General features: G+C 37.1%; 1 protein-coding gene across 1 annotated transcript in view; it reads right to left on the bottom strand.

Moving 5' to 3' along the window:
- Positions 1-334: 334 nt before the first annotated feature.
- The window catches only part of LOC116767180 (protein sidekick), a 29,089-nt gene continuing 10,178 nt past the window's right edge, over positions 335-19,245 (bottom strand). Inside the window, 29 exon segments of the mRNA XM_061527448.1 lie at positions 335-2,750; positions 2,753-2,786; positions 3,477-3,772; positions 3,846-4,166; positions 4,260-4,280; positions 4,402-4,680; positions 4,904-5,111; positions 5,328-5,465; positions 5,831-6,070; positions 6,211-6,404; positions 6,735-6,931; positions 7,102-7,317; positions 7,676-7,856; positions 8,168-8,488; positions 8,581-8,809; positions 8,893-9,147; positions 9,485-9,694; positions 10,319-10,515; positions 10,646-10,868; positions 10,941-11,353; positions 11,862-12,047; positions 12,125-12,417; positions 12,875-13,001; positions 13,075-13,230; positions 13,755-13,874; positions 14,945-15,645; positions 15,724-15,949; positions 16,040-16,216; positions 16,294-16,389. Coding sequence (XP_061383432.1) covers positions 2,545-2,750; positions 2,753-2,786; positions 3,477-3,772; positions 3,846-4,166; positions 4,260-4,280; positions 4,402-4,680; positions 4,904-5,111; positions 5,328-5,465; positions 5,831-6,070; positions 6,211-6,404; positions 6,735-6,931; positions 7,102-7,317; positions 7,676-7,856; positions 8,168-8,488; positions 8,581-8,809; positions 8,893-9,147; positions 9,485-9,694; positions 10,319-10,515; positions 10,646-10,868; positions 10,941-11,353; positions 11,862-12,047; positions 12,125-12,417; positions 12,875-13,001; positions 13,075-13,230; positions 13,755-13,874; positions 14,945-15,645; positions 15,724-15,949; positions 16,040-16,216; positions 16,294-16,389 — 6,461 coding nt within the window. The 3' untranslated portion in view covers positions 335-2,544.

Genomic DNA, 19,245 nt, shown 5'->3' with positions numbered 1-19,245 from the left:
TTGATAGCATAGCTTATAAAAAGAATCATCAACACGCAACAATCACTTTACACCAAGTTTTCATGTCAAGGAAACATTACACGTATTAGATGTATTAGATGCATAGCAGATTGTTGACAAGCCATTAATGTTTTCAATTTTCATGACTCGATTGTTATTTGTTTTTTTTTATATCAATAGTTCTCTATACGGTCTACCGTTTTACCTTTTTAATTCAAGAAACTATCAAGTATCAACATAGTACAACGTAGCTTTCTCATACCTAAGAAAACATAATTTTTTAGTTTTGTCAAGTGCAAAAAATATATAATAGGGTTGTAATAAAACGTCTAAAGCAATTAACATAATTTAATTGAATACTAATCTTTGTATATTAGAAAAAAAAATTAAAAATACCGTGTAATAAAATAATTTATACAAGGATAATACAAAATTAGCTTAGGTTGCTAGTAAAATGGCACCAGTGTTCTGTAAATTTTTAACAACAGTTGGTGGTATTCAAATGTAGTCTTATCGTATGAGATAAATACTTAACAATCCATTGGTGCTTAAAATGTTAGGAATATTCCTACACAACATACAATTGAAATCTACTCATAGCTGCCCAACTTATTGCTATATTATGTAACTTAATGATTTTATTGAAAATAAAATATAGATCACAGTTTTAAAATAATTGTGCCATAGGATTAATATTTACACCAATTCATGAATGATTATCTAAAACTATCAGTCATTTGCAAGTTCTTACACAAATATTATGAAATTAGACTAATAACTGTTTGAACAAAATTGATCTGACTATGTGGCTCACGCTCATTTTACGTTCGGTTCGGCATCAATTATACAATATGCTTGTTATGAATGTAAGCAATATAATTATCCTATTACATAGATAAAAATGCAATTAATGTTGCGTTTGTATAAAACATACAACTCTAATAGTAAACTATTCCAAAACAAGCGAGGGTGCTCAAATATTAAATTCATAAATTGTTGTACAAATTGTACGAAGTCTAAGGATACAATTATTTGCACTTGACATCGAAGTGCTTTCTTTGACAAGGTAATTAGTTAATGTATATAAATATGATTTGCTTTAAAAAGTTATTCTAAATTTATGTATGTATGTCCCTTAAGCTAAGTTATTTCAAAATTGTAGTTACTAGAATGCAGAGATGTCACATATTTATACAAAAGTATCTGAAATACAAGTAAGAATAAGTATTTTTATCTTATTTCTGATAAATTTTAATTACTTTATAAGAATAGATTGTTCTGTCCTGGATCTAGAGGAACAACTGACAAAAATTATCAAAATATTACAAGTGTTGAATAGTGATATACCAGTTTTAAACAATAAAGGACTCCTGAAAGTAGCTGTAAAAGTTTACAACAAACACCAAGGGTGATTGTGATCAGGACTAACAAGAAATCAACTCATTATAACAATCTCAAGTATGGACAATATGAATACTTTACTCTGCTCATAATGTTGATAAAAATCTAAGTTCACTCAAAGGTTTCTTACTTTCTGCATAAGATGCAATGTTTTAAAGTTTTATTTTCGGTTCATTGTGTACAATCACAGAAACTAACAAGCAAAATATATTTGAACACAAGATTCACCGTGAGATGGAAAGACATCATGTCCAGAAAAATTTCTATTGTAAGTCAGGATCACAGAAATCATTTAAATATTTCTCAATATCAGTATACTTAAATAAAAAATACCTCAATAATGAAGCTATGTACTAGTTGAAACAGTGAACACTCTTATCGACAAATGATAAAATCTAAAATAAAGCACATGTCTGTCAACTTTGTGATGAAAATTCCGGATAGGTTATTATACAAAACCAATGTTTCCTTCGTGTGACAAATACGTAGTCTTATTGTATTCCACGCACTGAATTGGGAATTAAGTACATCTCTGCCAGAATGTTTCTTAAAGTCCTATCCACAAACACAATAAATATCTTCTCTTTATAAGTCAAACGCCTAAATTGGAATGATTGCTACAATCGATAACATACAACAGTAAAAAATTATAGCTAGTTTTTATTGCTTTTAAACAACTAACAATTATATTCAGCTATTACTTCTCAAGTTATCTCATGATATGAATAATAATAGTAATATTACTCAGTAACAATTTAAGTAGTCAATATTTCAACATTTAAACTCGCAGAGCCGTCGTCATATAAAACGCAATTTATTATATATATATCATTATTACGATCCAGCGAGATCTTCTAGTTAAAGCAATCATACACGATCCTTATAGACTACATCTCATTATTCATTAACACTATAAAACTTTTTAATTTAAAATATATTTTTATACATTGTATAAAATATTATGTCCATACAATATTCGAATTTCGAATGTGAACCATCGGACGACCGGAGTACGTCCTGGAGGTCAGCTCGGTATTTAAGACTCGACTTACGATATTTACACAATTCATTGGGAGTGAGCGGGCAGTGTACTGTATGTTATATGTGCACAGCGGTAGAGGGCGCTGCGTCGATCGGTTCCTGTCATACGAACGACGAGAATCCCGGCAGCGGAGCCCTGGAGCGCGCCATGTTGTTCATAACTATCTGGCCGCCGTTCAGACTGACGACCGCGCTGCCCTCGGGCTCCGAGTCCGTGTAGCTGGAGTAGTTCCTCACCGGCCGCTGTCTCTTCCAGGACTGACGCAGCGTGTCGTTCACGTTTGCGTAGTGATTCACGAACGAATGGGTTCGGATCGAACGCTCTCGTTGTCGCTCTCAGAGTTCTGGATGTAAAAATAATACGTATCAGGCCGGTGATTTCTCGTATCGGGTGTACTACTAATTAGGTCGTCTTAAAACGGGACGGGGTTGTAAAGTTTAATGTTTCCAATTTATTTATTTTTTCTATTTCAAAGGAAGCGATGGATCTACTTAGATTGTATTTTTTTAACTGTAGCGATTTAATCAAAACATTATGTGAAACTACGGATATGTAACAAATATAGCGACTGTTAAACACTAGGGAAAGAGAGCAAAAACTAACTTACTCTATTAGATATAGTTGTATGTAAGTAAAGCATTGTTTAAAAGGAAATATACAGTCCACGATAATAAGATACTGGAATAAATATATATATCAAAGATATTTAGTTTTATATTACATATAGTACGAATAATCGTGATGACAGCGCACGTGAAACATTTATGTTTAATTGTAACCATAAATATTTTTATATACATCACACACGCGGAGTTACTCACAACAGCGGGATTCAATTAACAAAGTTTTACCTTCATGCAACCAATAAATCCTATAAGCCGTAGAGTGCTAGCTTTAAAGAAGCGTGATAAACTAAACAGATGCGATATCATTAAAAATATTTACCGGAGATCCGATCGACGGTAAGGGGGAAAAGAAACAGTACGTTTAGTTAGGCATAGGCTCAGACGACGGATATTTTGATGGTGATCACCTGGGAGTCCGAGGAGCTCATCTCGGAGGGCTTCTCGGTGAGGGACGAGTCGTCGGGGTGGTCGTCGAAGGCGCGGAGGCTTTCCTCGTCGCTGCGGTAGTTGACGGAGGCGGGGGATGGCCGCGGCGGAGACTTGCCCAGCGCTGGTCCGTGGACCGGCTTGCGGCGCAGCGTCCCTCCAAGTGCTCCCACACTCGCTACGGAATTCTGCCGCGATCGGTACATGTCCAACGCCAGCGAGCCGCGCTCGTCCGTCTCCCCGGCGAGTGATTCCTCTAACGTCTTCTGTGCTTCCTCTGTGACAGTGTATATAATTAGATATCGAGATATTTTTCTGAGTAGTTAATGCTCTCATGTAAATATACTGACTTTTATATTTGTAACTTTTGCTTTTGACGCATAGTATCGCTATCACCATGATGATGATGATAATGGAGGCCGCGGCTAAGGCGACCATGAACCAGGTGCGTCTATAGAACGGCCGGTACTGTAAGTACCCGTACTCTAGATACAACTTGGACGGTGTCACGATGACCTTGTCGCTGTACGCCGGGTTGCTGATCCCGTACATGTTGTATGCGATCACCCTGAACGAGTACGCGGTGGAAGGAAGCAGACTCTGATATGAGATCGTGAACTCTTCAAGAATACCGTTACTCGTTCTCGTTATAGTCTCCCATCTGGTGTCGTCTGAAAACAAAAATATAGGTATAATTTACCATATTGAATATAGAATTATTGTAAAAAATCCACTGTTTTGCAAATAACTTCGTAGTCACTTACATGCTTGCCATGTTTCCTTAGCTGCATGGATGTGGCAAAAACAAAATATTAATTTATATAATGTGTATGACTACACTATATGACCTTAATATTCTCTGTAGTGATACAAGAATAAAGCGAAATTTTATCTAATAACACCAACCTTTCTTTCTGGCTTCGAAGTAGTATCCCAGCAGCGGCCCTCGCCCTGAGGCTCCATTGGTCCACTTCATAGTAAGAGCGGCTACATCGGCCCTCAGTCGCAGGGCCGCGGGTGGTGAGGGCGAGCCGGGCTGCGGTCCAGTCCGGACACGCGCCTCCGCCGCAGCCCCGGATCCAACAGTCACCGCCTTCACACTGAACCGATATTCCACCTCCTCTTCCAGAGTCCCCACCGCCAGCCGTCGCTCGTTAACCTTCTGCTTCACCTGCTTGCTAAAACCTGCGAAATATTCGATTTTTACATAAGAGTTCTTTTTAAAACTATTGTCAAATGTAAACGGTATGATGGCATGAATTTAACCGAAATTAAAATTTTCATTAAATTATATTTAATTTTAAAGAATATGTGAACTACATGGTGAATCGCTCACCCATTGACATCTGTAGGTGTTCTTTATATACATATACGGAATGTAAAATATAACAATAAATCCAGTACATACGCTCATCCTGCTCTATGGTCTCGTAAGTGACGAGGTACGAGTGTATGAGTCCGTTTCGTCTCTGCGGCGGCTCCCAGGACACTACGAGGCTGTTCATTGTGATGTCTGTGAATGTTATGTTACGAGGAGCTGAAGGGAGGCCCTGGTGTGTCCGCACTTGTATGGCAGTCGACCGAGGACCGTCACCCGCTGGATTAAACGCTAGAACCTATAGAAAAGATTTAATGGAAATATAATTTAGTGAATATAGGAAGTTTAAGGACTAAATCAAATTTAGAAGACTTTCTTATGTGTATATGAAATACAGAAGTTAGCTGAAAACTTTTATAACATACACCCCGGGTAAAACTCAGGCAAGTAAGTATAAGACATGTAAATAGATGTGTCAATTAAAAAGCCGGACATAAATATATTATAAGAATACCTGTATTCGGTATTGTGTGAACTTGTCGAGGAACACCAGCGAGTGTGACGTAGCTGTGGCAGGAACTACTTCAATTTCTTCCTCAGCACGACGTCCTGGTTCAGGTTCCTCGGGAGATTCCGTCATTAGGTAGAAGATCTAAAGAGTGAAACGTAACTTTCATAAAATATTACCTCAGATAACAGCTAGAGCTCTTGTGAAAATTTCTAAGCTGTAGCTTTGTGTCAAAAGTGTGACATCACAGATGGTTTACAATTAATAACTAGTTATTTCCTACAAAATTGGTAATTAGAACATAAAAATAAAACACTCAAATATTATGAAACTCAGAAGCTTTGGCTCTGATAGCACTAAATAACACTAGTGAAGGGGGTTTCTGTCATTATTCTTTATACTCTGACGTAGGGACATACATAGTGTGTAGGCATAAACTGAAACATACGATAGAAACAACTCTCAGAGTGGAATTTTCATATTATCAATGTCTATCTCTATATTTATACCTTATAACCGAGCAGGTCTCCGTTCTGTTGGGCCTGCAGCGGTGGATGCCAAGTGAGCGCTACTTCTGTGGGGGAGAGAGCCCTGGCCTCCACTTGTTGGGGAGGCGCCGTAGGTACTGCCTCCCCCACCCACACCACGGCCGGAGCGCCCACCGGTCCCGCGCCCTGAGAGTTCACCGCACAAACGCTGATCTCGTAGTTACGATCCACCGCTAGATCCGTGAGAATCACCTCTTCTGACTGTTGGTTTGAAAATATTAGCTTAGAGTGTTAAATAAGAATAGCATGGACGAATAACTCATTTATACCAGTTTCATTTTGTAATCAATAGACAGTTCCAATACAACTGAAATGTATTCAAGATATGTTGACACGCATACCTTGATCCCGGGGACTTCTCTCTTCATAGCGCGTTGAAGAGAGGTGAAGTCAGTAAGCGGCTGATACGACACTGAGTAGCCCCCGGTGCGCGTGTCCCCGCTCCAGTGTTGTTCGCCGAGCGCCCGCCACTGTACTCGGACGCTGCTCGGGGTTATGGGAACTACTACCAACTTTTCAACTGCTTTGCTTGGGGCTGGAATGGAAGGAGTGATTGAATTTTTAGATACCGTTCATAATACGTTTGCACTTATATTAGTTAACATGTTTTAAAGATTTTTATGTAAAATTTAATTCTAAAAAAAAAAAACATTTAATAACAAAAATAGTTAGAATGACAAATATTTAGTCTCTTAATTTGTTAAGCACACTTGTAAGTCATGGTAAATATCGTAACAAAAGTATTAGTACAGTCTACAGTTATTATATATTGTTATATAATCTTTATGAATTACAGCATATTTTTATACCAATCAGTTAATGATTATTTGAGTTTAAGAGTTTTGTTACTCATGTTCACACTAACCAGCCGGCAAGGTCCTAACGGTTTCTGTAGCATTACTATATCTACTGGGTCCGATGTCGTTGGTGGCTCGTATCCTGAACTGGTAGGCGGTGTACGGTTTCAGTCCATCCACAGTGTACGAGGTAGCGAACGGATCCACGCGTTCAGGGAGAGTCTGCCACGTGCTGCCCTCCTCTTTCTGTTGTATCGTGTAATATCTGTAAGGTTTAAGAGGTTTCATATTAATTTATTATCCGTCAATAACAGGATAATATAAATGAAGATAAAAGTGGAATAAATTATGAAATGCATTTGAACTGTCCTTAATTGTTATTCTTCCTAACATTTTTATATAGAAGTAATGTTAATAATGAATAATGTATGAGACCTTAGTGGAGCGTATCCATCGTCGCCGGGCGTCCACGAGAAGGTGATGTGATGCGGCTGTAGCAGTGATCGCGCCACGTTGGGCGTGACGGGCGGCGCGGGCGCGGCACGATTGGCCGTCGTCAACACTAACGCCCGAAGCGTGCCTCCCCACCCCACACGCGTCTGAGCTCTCACCGAGAACACGTAGTACTGCTCTGAGGCCAGCTCGGTCGCCCTGAACATGAGATTGGTGATTATATTATTAATATAGTGTTCCTTTATATACAACTATCCTAGTATCGTCAATATTTGAGTTCCTTAATCACGTTAATTATATTTCAAGTGCATTTTTTTTATGTGTCCATGAGTATTAATTAATATTGTAAGTAAAAATAATAAAAAAAATTATATATAAATACATTTGAAATATCAAATACTGTTATTATATCTATAAAAACTATTATAATTAGATATTGCTTATTCAGGTACAAAAAAAATCCTATTTCTTATGGGTTGTGGTAAAATTACCTAAAAAAATATTTTTAAAATTAATTAAATAAATACTTTTTCTTTACTTAAAACTCAATAAGCACCTAAAAGTTCTGTCGGATGGTAAAAACTCTTTGGAGAACATGTGAAGCGTTGAGCCGTTCAGATGATATGTGACTTTGTAGGCTAAGATCTCCCCGTTGGGATCCTCAGGTACGTCCCAGATGATGCGAGCGGTCGTGAACGTCACGTCAGGGAACGATACGTTCGATGGTGGACCGGGAGCTTGAATTAGATAAAAGGATTATTTTAAAACTTTAACTTGCCCTGTACTTAGGACAAAACAGCTCCTACCAATTGACAGTTTTGTTACGGTTGCCTGACAGACCTACTGAGCAAATTTCGCCCGTATATACGGTTATGCGACGTAGTATATATATAGTTAACTATGTTACCAATATTAGCGTAATCAAATGATTCTAAAATATTCAATACTCTTCAATTTTATAAGAATGATATTAATAAAATGTTTTTAAACATTTTTCATCAGTAATGGGTTAATAAGTATAATGGACTTCGATGCCATAAATACTAACTGTCTTCATAGGTTCTGACAGTAACTGGAGGGTCGCTGAGCGCGCCATCTCCTAGCCTCGTGTACCCCAACACTTGTACTTGATACACCACGTATTTCCTTAGTTCCGTCAGCGTCACAGTGTGTGTCTGATTGGATGGTATCGGATGGCATTCAACTTTCTTGTGTTCTGGTCGCGGCGGTGGCACGACCGCGGCGTAGCACACCTTGTATCCCTCGATGAGACCGTTTTGATCTTGTAAGGGTATATCACCCCACACCACCACTACGGTGGTGGATGACGTCGCATTAGCAGATACGTTTATTGGACCGCTAGATGGCACTAAAACAAAAAATTTTTTTAATTCAAATTTATTTCTTATATGAATTTAAGCATAGCGTAAGATTAATTTATGTTGTAATTCTTCCTCTCACCTGCTTCTCTAGTTCTTTCAGTGGCCGTAGGACTGACAGCAGAAGTGCCAACTTCATTAATAGCCGTCATAGTAATTTCGTACACGGACCACTCCTCGAGATTTGATAATACGTGTGAGTTGGCCGTGTGATCGTCTATAATACTATATAGAGTATCATTACTGCCGCTGCGTTTGTATGTGATGTTATAACCTTTGGGGTTGCCATACCATTCACTTTGTTGGAGAGGCTGTAAATATGGTATTTTACATTATTAGCGTAACGATTTAATTTTTATATTTGAATATTTATCACATATTTTCCGATACTCACAATCCATCTAACGCGTAAATTATTAGCGCTGACAGCTCTAACGGTAACGTTTCTCGGCGGATGCTGTGGGGGTGCTTGTATGGTTTGGAACTCTTTGCAGGGTTCTGAAGGTGGGGAGGAGCCGACTATGTTAGTAGCGATGAGTCGCAGTCTGTAGGTGGTGAAAGGTATCAGCCCGGTTACCAGGATCGACTGAGCATCGGGAGCGTTAACTTCATATATTGTCACCCAGGACGAGTTGCGGGCGGTTTGTGCCTGCAAATAATTGATGCACTTTAAATGTAGTCTATGTCTTTGGTTTCAGTAAATCGATTTTATTTTGTATCTAAGTAAGTTGTGTATGTTTTTTTGTTCCTACTTCTACTTTACACTATTACAACTTTGCTATCGAACTTGAATAGTTATTAATATGCAGCATAAATTTAAACCAAATGTTTAAGAAATAATTATTCTTATTTTTATTTTCGGAACTGGCTAACATATTGCAGGACTTTTGGTCGAAAAATTTCCTTCAGAATAGCTATGCAAATCTATTACATTTCATAGTTTTAAGGCCGATTGGAATATATAACATAATATATACAGCCAGTACCTGAACGGTCCACAGTGATATTGACGAGTTTCCATCGAAGGCGGGCGTGAACTGCAGCAGAACTGAGTGCGCCTCTATGTTGGAGAGGGCGAGGTTGGTGGGTGCTCGCGGCAGCACGGGCTCCACACCGGACTGCAGCGCCGCTGCCCGCGCCCCGCCCTCGCCCACCCCGGTCAGAGCGCTCACCCAGAACTGGTACTGTGTACTAGCCTGGACGTACACGTTATCACTTATTATTGAAAGCCGTTTATGTATTTGATTATTTATTGTACAATTTATATTAATCACTATTGACGTCTATATACATATTTACTATTACATATATTATGCCTTTGAAGAAATCCAATCACGATTGAAGAATAATTTAATAAAATCAATATGAAATCCTATGAACTGACGCTCCTACTTATTAGTAATAAAAACTATTTTTGAATCATGTTTTTATGTACACCTCTAATGATATTGTTAAAATGTTATGGAACTATATTCTTTTATTGATTTTTTTCTTCTTTTTCTCCAGAAAGAATTCTGTACTATATGATTGGTTGACCTCGTCCATCATAAAAAAACATATTAGCAAATTAAAAGGGCAGCTCATATTTGTCAGCTTCTATTATTATGTTCTATTTTTTATTCTAGTAACATTTTAAATAAATGGTCATATGTATTTCTTTATTTTATGATGCATTGAGATAATTTAAAGTTAAATGTTTCCTTTATAATGTCATCTTCAGTATACCGACAAATACAATGCAACAATATCTCTCGATTCGAAAAAGGACGGAACTTATAATTCTTAATGGGACACTCAGTAATTGTAGGTATTATTTTTACCTGCAAATGTTCCACTCTGACGCTAGTCACGTTGGGCGGTAATATTTCTTCCTTAAAAGTTTCAGGGTTCTCTTTAATCTGATATTTAAGTTTATATCCGATTAGGACGCCGTTGGACTTCTTCGGCGGGGACCAGGACACTCTCACTGCTCTGTCTGATATGTCATCGAATTGAAGATTCATTACTTCATCCGGAACTAGAATGTAAAAAAAACTTAATTAAAAACTAGTTTTCCGATTTGTTATAATCCCCTAGTTTCTTGCTAATAGGGAAGGAGGGAGGGGAGGGGGTAAAGCATTCAAAAAAACTATTAAAAATGTACTCACTATCTTCCTTCGTCCTGACGCTGATAAACTCACTGCGAGGACCATCGCCTGGTTCCGTGAAACACAGAACTGATATATTGTATTCAGTGAATTTTTCTAATCCATTAATGACAGCCGTCTGCTCCGTGAGGGGATCCAAAAGATTGGGCGGTACGCTAACCAGCTTCTGTTCGACGCTGTCGTTCTGTGAGTCATCCCAAAGCCATGCTTGGATCTTGTAGCCCTTTAAAATTAAAAATATTATTTGAATTATTTCTTACAATAATAATAAAATTTTCTCAATAAATGAACATACTTGATTGATTCCGTTAATCTTTTGCGGGTTGGGCGGCGTCCACCATACTTGTATGGCGGTTGAGTTGTACGGGTCACATCGGACGCTGTCCGGCGGCGCCTCAGGCACGCCCTCTTTGGTCTTGATGGTGTAACTGTCGGAGAACATGCCGACACCTTTGTCGTTGTACGCCGCTATCTGTACGTTGTAATCTTTCCACGTTATCAGATCTTGTATGAGATAGTTTCTTTGGGCTTCATTTGTTATATTTTGGTAGGTCCACGGACTGTTCTCGTAGCCTTTCAGTCGATATCTTATCACGTAGCCCAGTATGTGACCGTTCCTATGTTCTTCTAGCGGTGGCTGCCATTGTGTTATAATTTCGGATGAAGATCTAGCTGAACCCATGAATCCTAACGGCGGTCCAGAAGGAGCTGCAAGGGACCATATTTTTAATTCCTCTCATAATGATTAGTGTTCAAATAGTTGAGGTACATGCAAGCTGTGGCTACTTCGGGCGTGTTCGGATGCACAAATGTTACCATCGGTTGATGTGAAAACATAATGACATTCACATAAAATATACAGGCATATCGTGCATAAAGAAAGATACAGACATCAATTAAGATATTTAAAAAAATACATAGAATTTTCACATTGTACACTATTGGGTTCTAGAATTTCTAGATAAGCAAAAATAAGGAATAAATTTATATGATATAAGACGCCAAACGGCTTCACATTTCTGCATACCTTGGCAGCATATTATGTCGCTGGCTGCTTTTAAAAAGAAATGTATTGTAATATCTTTTATCCTTTTACTATATGTTACATCTGACATTATGACAATAAATATAAACATTTAGTTCCAACGATAGATGTTTATTCAATACGTGTGACGACAGTAATAGAACAATTATAAATTATGTTTTTTTATTATACCTTCTTGGGGTAGTGTTAGCACATCCGTGGGATCGGAAGGTGGACCCTCGCCCACTGTGTTTACCGCCGACACTCTGAACTGGTAGGAAGTGGCCGCCTTCAGACTGGTCAATAACACCCAGCGTTGATTCGCCGATACATTCATTGGTTCCGTCACCCAGTTCAGGAGAGGATCGGGGATGGGACCTGAAAAATTGCTCAAGTAACAAAACTATTCTACTATATATAATCTGTATACTAAAAGATACAAGTAAGTTTCATACCAAATTCGGGTACGACGCGTCTCTGCACGATGAACTTCTGTATGGGTGAGTTTCCGTCGAAGCCGGGCGTCCATGACACGTTGACAGCTCGCTGGGGACTCGCGAGCCGGTCCGCCCGGACGTTGGACGGTGAGAAGGGAAGCTCGATGACGGAGAGGGTCGCGCGCCGAGTGTGGTTGCCACCCGGTGACGTCACCACGCACGTGTACTCCCCCGCGTCCCCCGCCCGCACCGCCTGCACCTGCAGCGACCCGTCCACGGACACCCACACACGGGAACCGGCTGTCATAGGTCTGGATGACAGAACAAGAGAATCAGAGACAATATGTAACATAAAGTACAAAAAAATAATTAAAACCTCTATATGGACAATAAATAGATTAAAAAATCCATTTAAAATAAGCACAGATTGCAGTTCTTTGGAACAAGATAGAATAACAGATATTTAAAAAAATTGCACTATCAATGTAGCATTGTTTTTCGAGTCTATTATTCTTAGTATCGGAATACACGTTTCATACTGTTCGAGTAAATTAAACGCAAATAGATCGGAGCTGTAGAAAACTACCCGCAACAGTTTCATCGAAAGTAAATTTAAAACTATTTATATATAATATATGTATATCAGTTGCTTTCTAACGTAGCTGTTAACTTTTACTTTTATTTGTTTATTAAAATAGACAGTGCGTGTAAATCATGAGCGTGAAGATGTGATCATATATCATTGATGGATCTGTTACTGTTACTGACTGTTTGTTGTGGAACCAGTCGATGTTGTACTTCACGTTCGGATCGCTGGACACCTTGCATTGCAGCGTGGCAGTGTGCCCTAAAAGAACGCGCGTGTCCACAGGCGGAGCGATAATTTGTGTTCTCACTGGAATGCAACAAAATATATTAACGTATAATATAACTTCCCTCAACTGAACAAACATTAATTATAATCTCACCGAGCACTGTAAGATACGCCTCGCCTGAAACGTTGCCGGCGTCATTCGCACGTATGCAAGTATATTTCCCGCTATCCGCTGTGGCAACGCTCGTAATTAGCAAGTCTCCCTCGTCTAAAGCTTGCAGTCTTCCAGACAGATTTATTATGAGAGAATCTGTGATATTTACACCGAAAATTTTAATAACTCGCTTATAGTCGTAATAACCAGCTCGGCTTTGTTTACTTTAATCTTTATGAGTACTTTAAAATTTTTAATAAGTTTCTGCCATTTTGAAATATTTGTATTCATTGTTTAAATAATAAGAATATTTTCTTTTAACGGTTAAATTTATATAAACAAAAAAATTCATATCCAAATAAAATTAATGAGTGTGTCTGTGAAATGTTTGTTACAATTGAACTCAAAAAGTACCGAAACTATTTTCACAAAATATCACAGTAATTTAACTTGTGGCGGTCATTTTTGATTTAGCTACACGTCCTTAGGATAATGATCCTGTCTGTTGATATAGTTCAGTGAAATATGACGTCTAGTTTTAACCCGCGTCAGGGAAACGCTTAGGTTACGGATAATCCACTTTGTGTGGAAAACACGATAAATATTCAATATTATGTATACATAATAGTGTATATACATTATTGTACTGTATACTTATAATACATTACGATATGTCATACCATTGAAGTACCAGGTTACGTTGGGGGTGGGGGCGCCGATGGCCCTGCAGCTAATGGTGGCATCTTTACCGTCCAGTACTGTGAGGTTTGCGGGGCCTGTCTGCATTATTGGCGGGGACGCTACAAGCCACACACTCACTTATTACAAGCGATACACACTACTTTATATTTATGTGTATATAATTTTTATCTATGTTAATGTTTTACTTAAAAAAAAGCCTGTTAGTTATAATTGTTAATAGTTGTATATAAACATATATAATGAATTACGTCATGCAAGTACCTTCGAAGTATCATTGTTATGGTGAATATATGAGACGGATCGGAATGTATGTTTGTCGTTTTTGACGATAACATCCTTGCAAAGACTTTGACATGGAAACATTGTTACATTTAAATAATATACTTTTTTTCCCAACCCTTACTAACATGCTGTTTAAATGGTTAACGTGTTAATAATCCACCCAATGACCCGCATATATTTAACCCAATATTAATGCAAGTCATCGAAATACAAATTTTCACCAACCGTTCTAAACACAGTTCAAGGATGATCGCTTTGTATTATATACAGAATTGTGTCTGAATAATACTAATGAGACTACATATAGATTGCATAAAAGTTATAAAATAAGAACTATACTCTAATAAAACAGTTGAAATGTTAGAAAAAGAATATGGCTGAATTAATAATAGTTAATTCAAATTACACATGACAAGCGAATAAGTATAAAATATAATGTTCACATGCAGTAAGAAGATACGATGGGCACTATCTACGTGTTAAACAAGATATGCAAATTACAACTGACGTACAAAAGAGACGAATATCAAATCCCAGTGAAGAGAATGACGGTGAATATAAAAAACATCTAAAACAAAATCAATTTCTAGTAATTGGTCGTGTAACGACGGTGGCTCTGTTTCAAAATATAATAAAGCGAACACTGTGACAAACAAATATTAAAAACAGTGCAGGAATACACCAATAAATTGCTTACTGCCGGTATCAAATCTGAAAGTTTTTGCCTTTTTATCTGCCGTCCTCATTCTTATTAACTTCATATGACTACGTGGTTTCCGAATATTTTCATTCGCTGTTCGATAGTTAACATGTTAATGACACGATAAATTTTGCTACGGTCCTTCTCATACAAGTTCATAGATATGTATGTGTGAACGGTACTCACTCTTTATTTTCAACCAGGAGTAGATTGATGACTCGCCGGCTGCATTGTTAGCTATACATTGATATATGCCCATGTCTTCCATCTTCAGGTGACTGATGACCAGCGATCGATCTACATCCACCCTGTATCTGCCTCCGCCGTCGTCTACATCGGAGTTATCGCTCGCAGCATCGGCGCCGACGCTAGCAATTTTCCTAGCGTCTTTGTACCAGGTTATACTCGGGATTGGAATGCCTTGAACGTTGCACTCTAACACAACGGAGCTCCCGAACTCTCCGAAAGTCTCCGGTTTCAAGCTGGTCGGCATAACCGGTTTTTCGAAGACTGTGACCGTAGCTGATGCGGTTACTGTCGCGAATCCGCCGGACTTTAACCTAGCTTGACACGTGTACTGTCCAGTGTGGTTCAAATTGGCCGATATGAGACTCAACGTTCGGTTCCATTGATCATTCAGGTCGTATGTAATGCCCGCCAAATCGATCAATACGCCGTCTTTGAACCATAATGTTTCTAATTCGTGCAACGGCCGCGCATTCGCTATACAATAAACGTTTGTATATTCTTGACCCTTAATTATCTTAGTGTCTTGCGGTTTAATTATTATTTCTGGGGCTATTTCCTTATTGTCGTCTCCATCGACTATCAGCCTAATGTACGGACTATTTTCTACCTTACCTAACTGTGTGTTAATCGCTCTTGCTCTGTAAAGTTATAAATTTAATGAATTAAAATATTGCGGAAAATTGAGGTAGACGATAAATAGTAGTTTATTGTGTTACCTATAAGCTCTTTGGTCGTCCTTTGAAGAGCATAGAATGACGAGTTGATGTTTATCCGTGATAGCATATTTCTGATCGTATCTCAGCACGCCGTTCACGCCGTTCTCGTCCTGCCATATAACTGATGGAGGTGGATCTGATTCGATGTGTGGGAAGTCGAGAATCGCAGCCTTACCTGACTCAACTGTTACCACTTGTTCCAAAGTGTTCTCAAAAACACCCATATCTGTTGAGGAAAATGAAGTAGAGAAAAATTCAGTGTCGTATAACGTAGCCATGCTAAGAGTATGATTGATAAACAAATAGTTTTACTCACAAGCGACAACAATGTTGTTCTTTTCACTGAAAATCGCTCCGACGTCGTTCTTAGCGATACACTGGTAAGCTCCAGCGTCCTGGCGTTGAGTGTTGTGTATTTTAAAAAATAACTCCGATGAATAATCTCCAATCGGAACACCATTTTTAAGCCATCTGTACATTGGCTGTGGAATGCCTAAAATAAACCGCAGAAAGATTTATAACTTGATATTTGTATAGCAAATAACATATTATTTATTTAATTTTTAATACCAATAGCTGAACACTGAAGAATTTTTGTAGTGCCTTCTCTTACTATACTGTTTGAAGACGAGGGTTGCATTGTGAATCTCGGTGGCTGCATTTGTACTATAAAAACAAATGTTTTATTACCAATTAATTTATTATTTAGGGGAGCATTATTGTTAGTAATTCATTTTGACATAAAAAACTACAAAAATTACTCTTTCAAACAGATAACATCTAAACTTAACACTTGCAGTTTCGACGTCTTCTACGATAATTATTTTTTATGAACACAAGTATTTGCATTCAGACAGACAATGTTAACTTTTAAAGTACTTAAAAACTTTTTTATTGCGACGCATGTTTAATTAAAACTAATATTATTGCGTGTGAATCATCTTGCTTGTTTTAAAAGGATAAAATGCGATCAATTAAGCATCATCGCATTCAATTCAGACGCTCCGTTGACCAGAGCCTTTAGTAAGTGGCATTAATTCAACAAATTTATCTTGACGTTTGTTAGCACGCTCAAGAGCTATTCTAAAGATTGCAATGTAAGTTATACGTATGAAATTTTTATTGTCCTTCACTACTGGCTTTTTATATTTATTTAAAATAAAATATATAAAGGGGGGAACGTAATTTTTTTATTATTTGAATGTTGTTAACAACAAATTTTCTTACTCCTCTCATTCAAATAATATTTATACAATATTTTCATTTATCAATTTTAATCTCGACATCCTTAAGTTCAACTACCTTAATAATGCTACCTCAATAATAAGTAACTGATGCAAATGTTTAAAATTAAGATTTTTCTCAACTTAAATGTGTTGTACGTCGAGCTTCCGCCATAGTGTAGACACATGTTACAATGTTACAAAATGTACTATTAATTTCTGTAACTTTGTTTACCTTAGTGTCGTAACATTTAATGTCAACATAATCAAACGTTATATTACCATGACACTGTTGTACTGATCTCATATTATCAGTTATTAGATGTATCTTAATAGCGTGACAACAAACTTCTTAGATTAAAAGAAGCTTTGTTGTTTATTATAAATATATAACTTTGTAGTTGCGTTTCAAATATTTAAATTTAAATGTATTCAAGTACAGATGATTTTGTATTTTTATATTTGTAAAAAGATAATTACATAATTCGTTATAGTTTGATGATTCCAAGGTCCAGATAAAAACGATTTGAATAAACAATGATGACTCAGAAATTCCTACTGTTGACCTCGTGAACTTACCTTTATGAAATGGATTGAAATGCCTCATCAAAGGACTTAATACATTAGATGGCCCTATATCTGAAGTAATCAACTTATATTCAAATATACCTCATACATTTTTATAACCATTTTAATGGTCACAAGTAATGTAATTGATTGATCATGTCCATGAGCCCACAATCAGTCCCGTTCTAAGTTATATGCACTCCCATTTCACTCTAATTGTATTAGCTCTTACAATCGTATTACTTTATAAGTGGGTTATATTTTCACCACGCTAGGTACAGCGTATGTCTGTTTGCTCTATTCATTTTAACGTCGCTACATATTGTTAATTCCCCATATGTTACGCACGGATTCTGCTGTAAAGCTTTTATAGTCCTACGGGTGTCTAATGATTTAGTTGAAATCGTCCCAATGCGTTATCCTCTTCAGTAATCTGGTCGTAAAACACATTAATGATACCTAATGGATACCTATCCGTTTTCTGCCAGGTCTGTTTATTACATTACGTAGTGAATGATGTAGGTATTGTCTTATGAAACTGTTTCTGAACTTATCGGAACTTTGACGCGGGAAACTTAGTTCGTTTTTTTTGTATTGTATTGATTGACAAAATGAAAACGTCTTTCCAATCGCTGTTTCATGCGGTAGATAGTGTTTTTAGGTCTTGAGAAGTGTTTGATATACTTTTTATTTATCTATTATAGTCGTCTAAGTATTCTCGGCTTTCTCTATTACATTTATTTAGCACTATAGCTAAAGTTAGATTGTAATAATTTTAAATACATTCACTTGTGAATGGTGTACTTAAACTAATAATATATTGCACTTGAAGGGCTTCGTTAACCACCTCTCAGTGACGGAACTTGAGTGGTTAAAAATATCCGCTTCTATTAAAAAATATATCGACCCAACGTCCTGTTTTAAGATAAAGCAAAATTTATGCGGCCCTGACGTTAGTTACATTGGCTGACTAATTGGAAAGTTCTCCAATGTTGAATTCTTAGAACGTTTCAAAAGAGAAACAATCTTTTAATGAAATTACATTTATTTGAGCATACCGTCAAAGTACCTGTTAAAGCAATCAACTTTGATAAGCGTGATAAGATAAGTATGCATCATACGACAAACGATTTAGTAACCTACTTATATTTATATAATATAAAATCATTTTAAGAAATGACTACTGATTGTATTATATTATTTTCATTTTTATACATTCTTCATGGCGTGCTTTCGTGTTTTAAAGTAACATTGTTCGGTGCCGGCGGGCACTTATTTTTGCCAGCGTTAAACTCCTTTACAAGTCTCATAAAAATAAATTGCATTCTGTTCAAATAATTCAGGGTAACAGGGTTTGTTTAGTTAATTTAATTATTTATTAAATAAATGGAAGTTAACTGTATTTTATTATAGATATCATAAAGGGAAGTTTACGAATGATATGGTTACCATATCTATTGAATTTGTAGGTAGCTAGTCACCTGAACAACGGTGGAGGCTTTGGCGGAATGCCAATGTCTTAGTCCAGTCTCTCGACAAACTGTTAAAGTATTTAAGTCTCAGTTCCATTGTCTAAGTTTCAATCAAAGACGTCGCTTTGAGGCTTCGTAAAATAGCGAATATTACATGGAGAAAGATCCGGTGAAAAGATCACTGAACCAGAAACCACAGAAAACGATAACAAACAAACAATTTTTATTTATTTATTAAATATTCTCTTACATTTTATCCA

The sequence above is a fragment of the Danaus plexippus genome (genome assembly GCF_018135715.1).
Source record: "Danaus plexippus chromosome 9 unlocalized genomic scaffold, MEX_DaPlex mxdp_26, whole genome shotgun sequence".
In the NCBI taxonomy this organism is placed as follows: Eukaryota; Metazoa; Arthropoda; class Insecta; order Lepidoptera; family Nymphalidae; genus Danaus; species Danaus plexippus.
The sequence above is the reverse complement of the archived record's forward strand: the minus strand, read 5'-3'. Positions and strand labels throughout refer to the sequence as shown.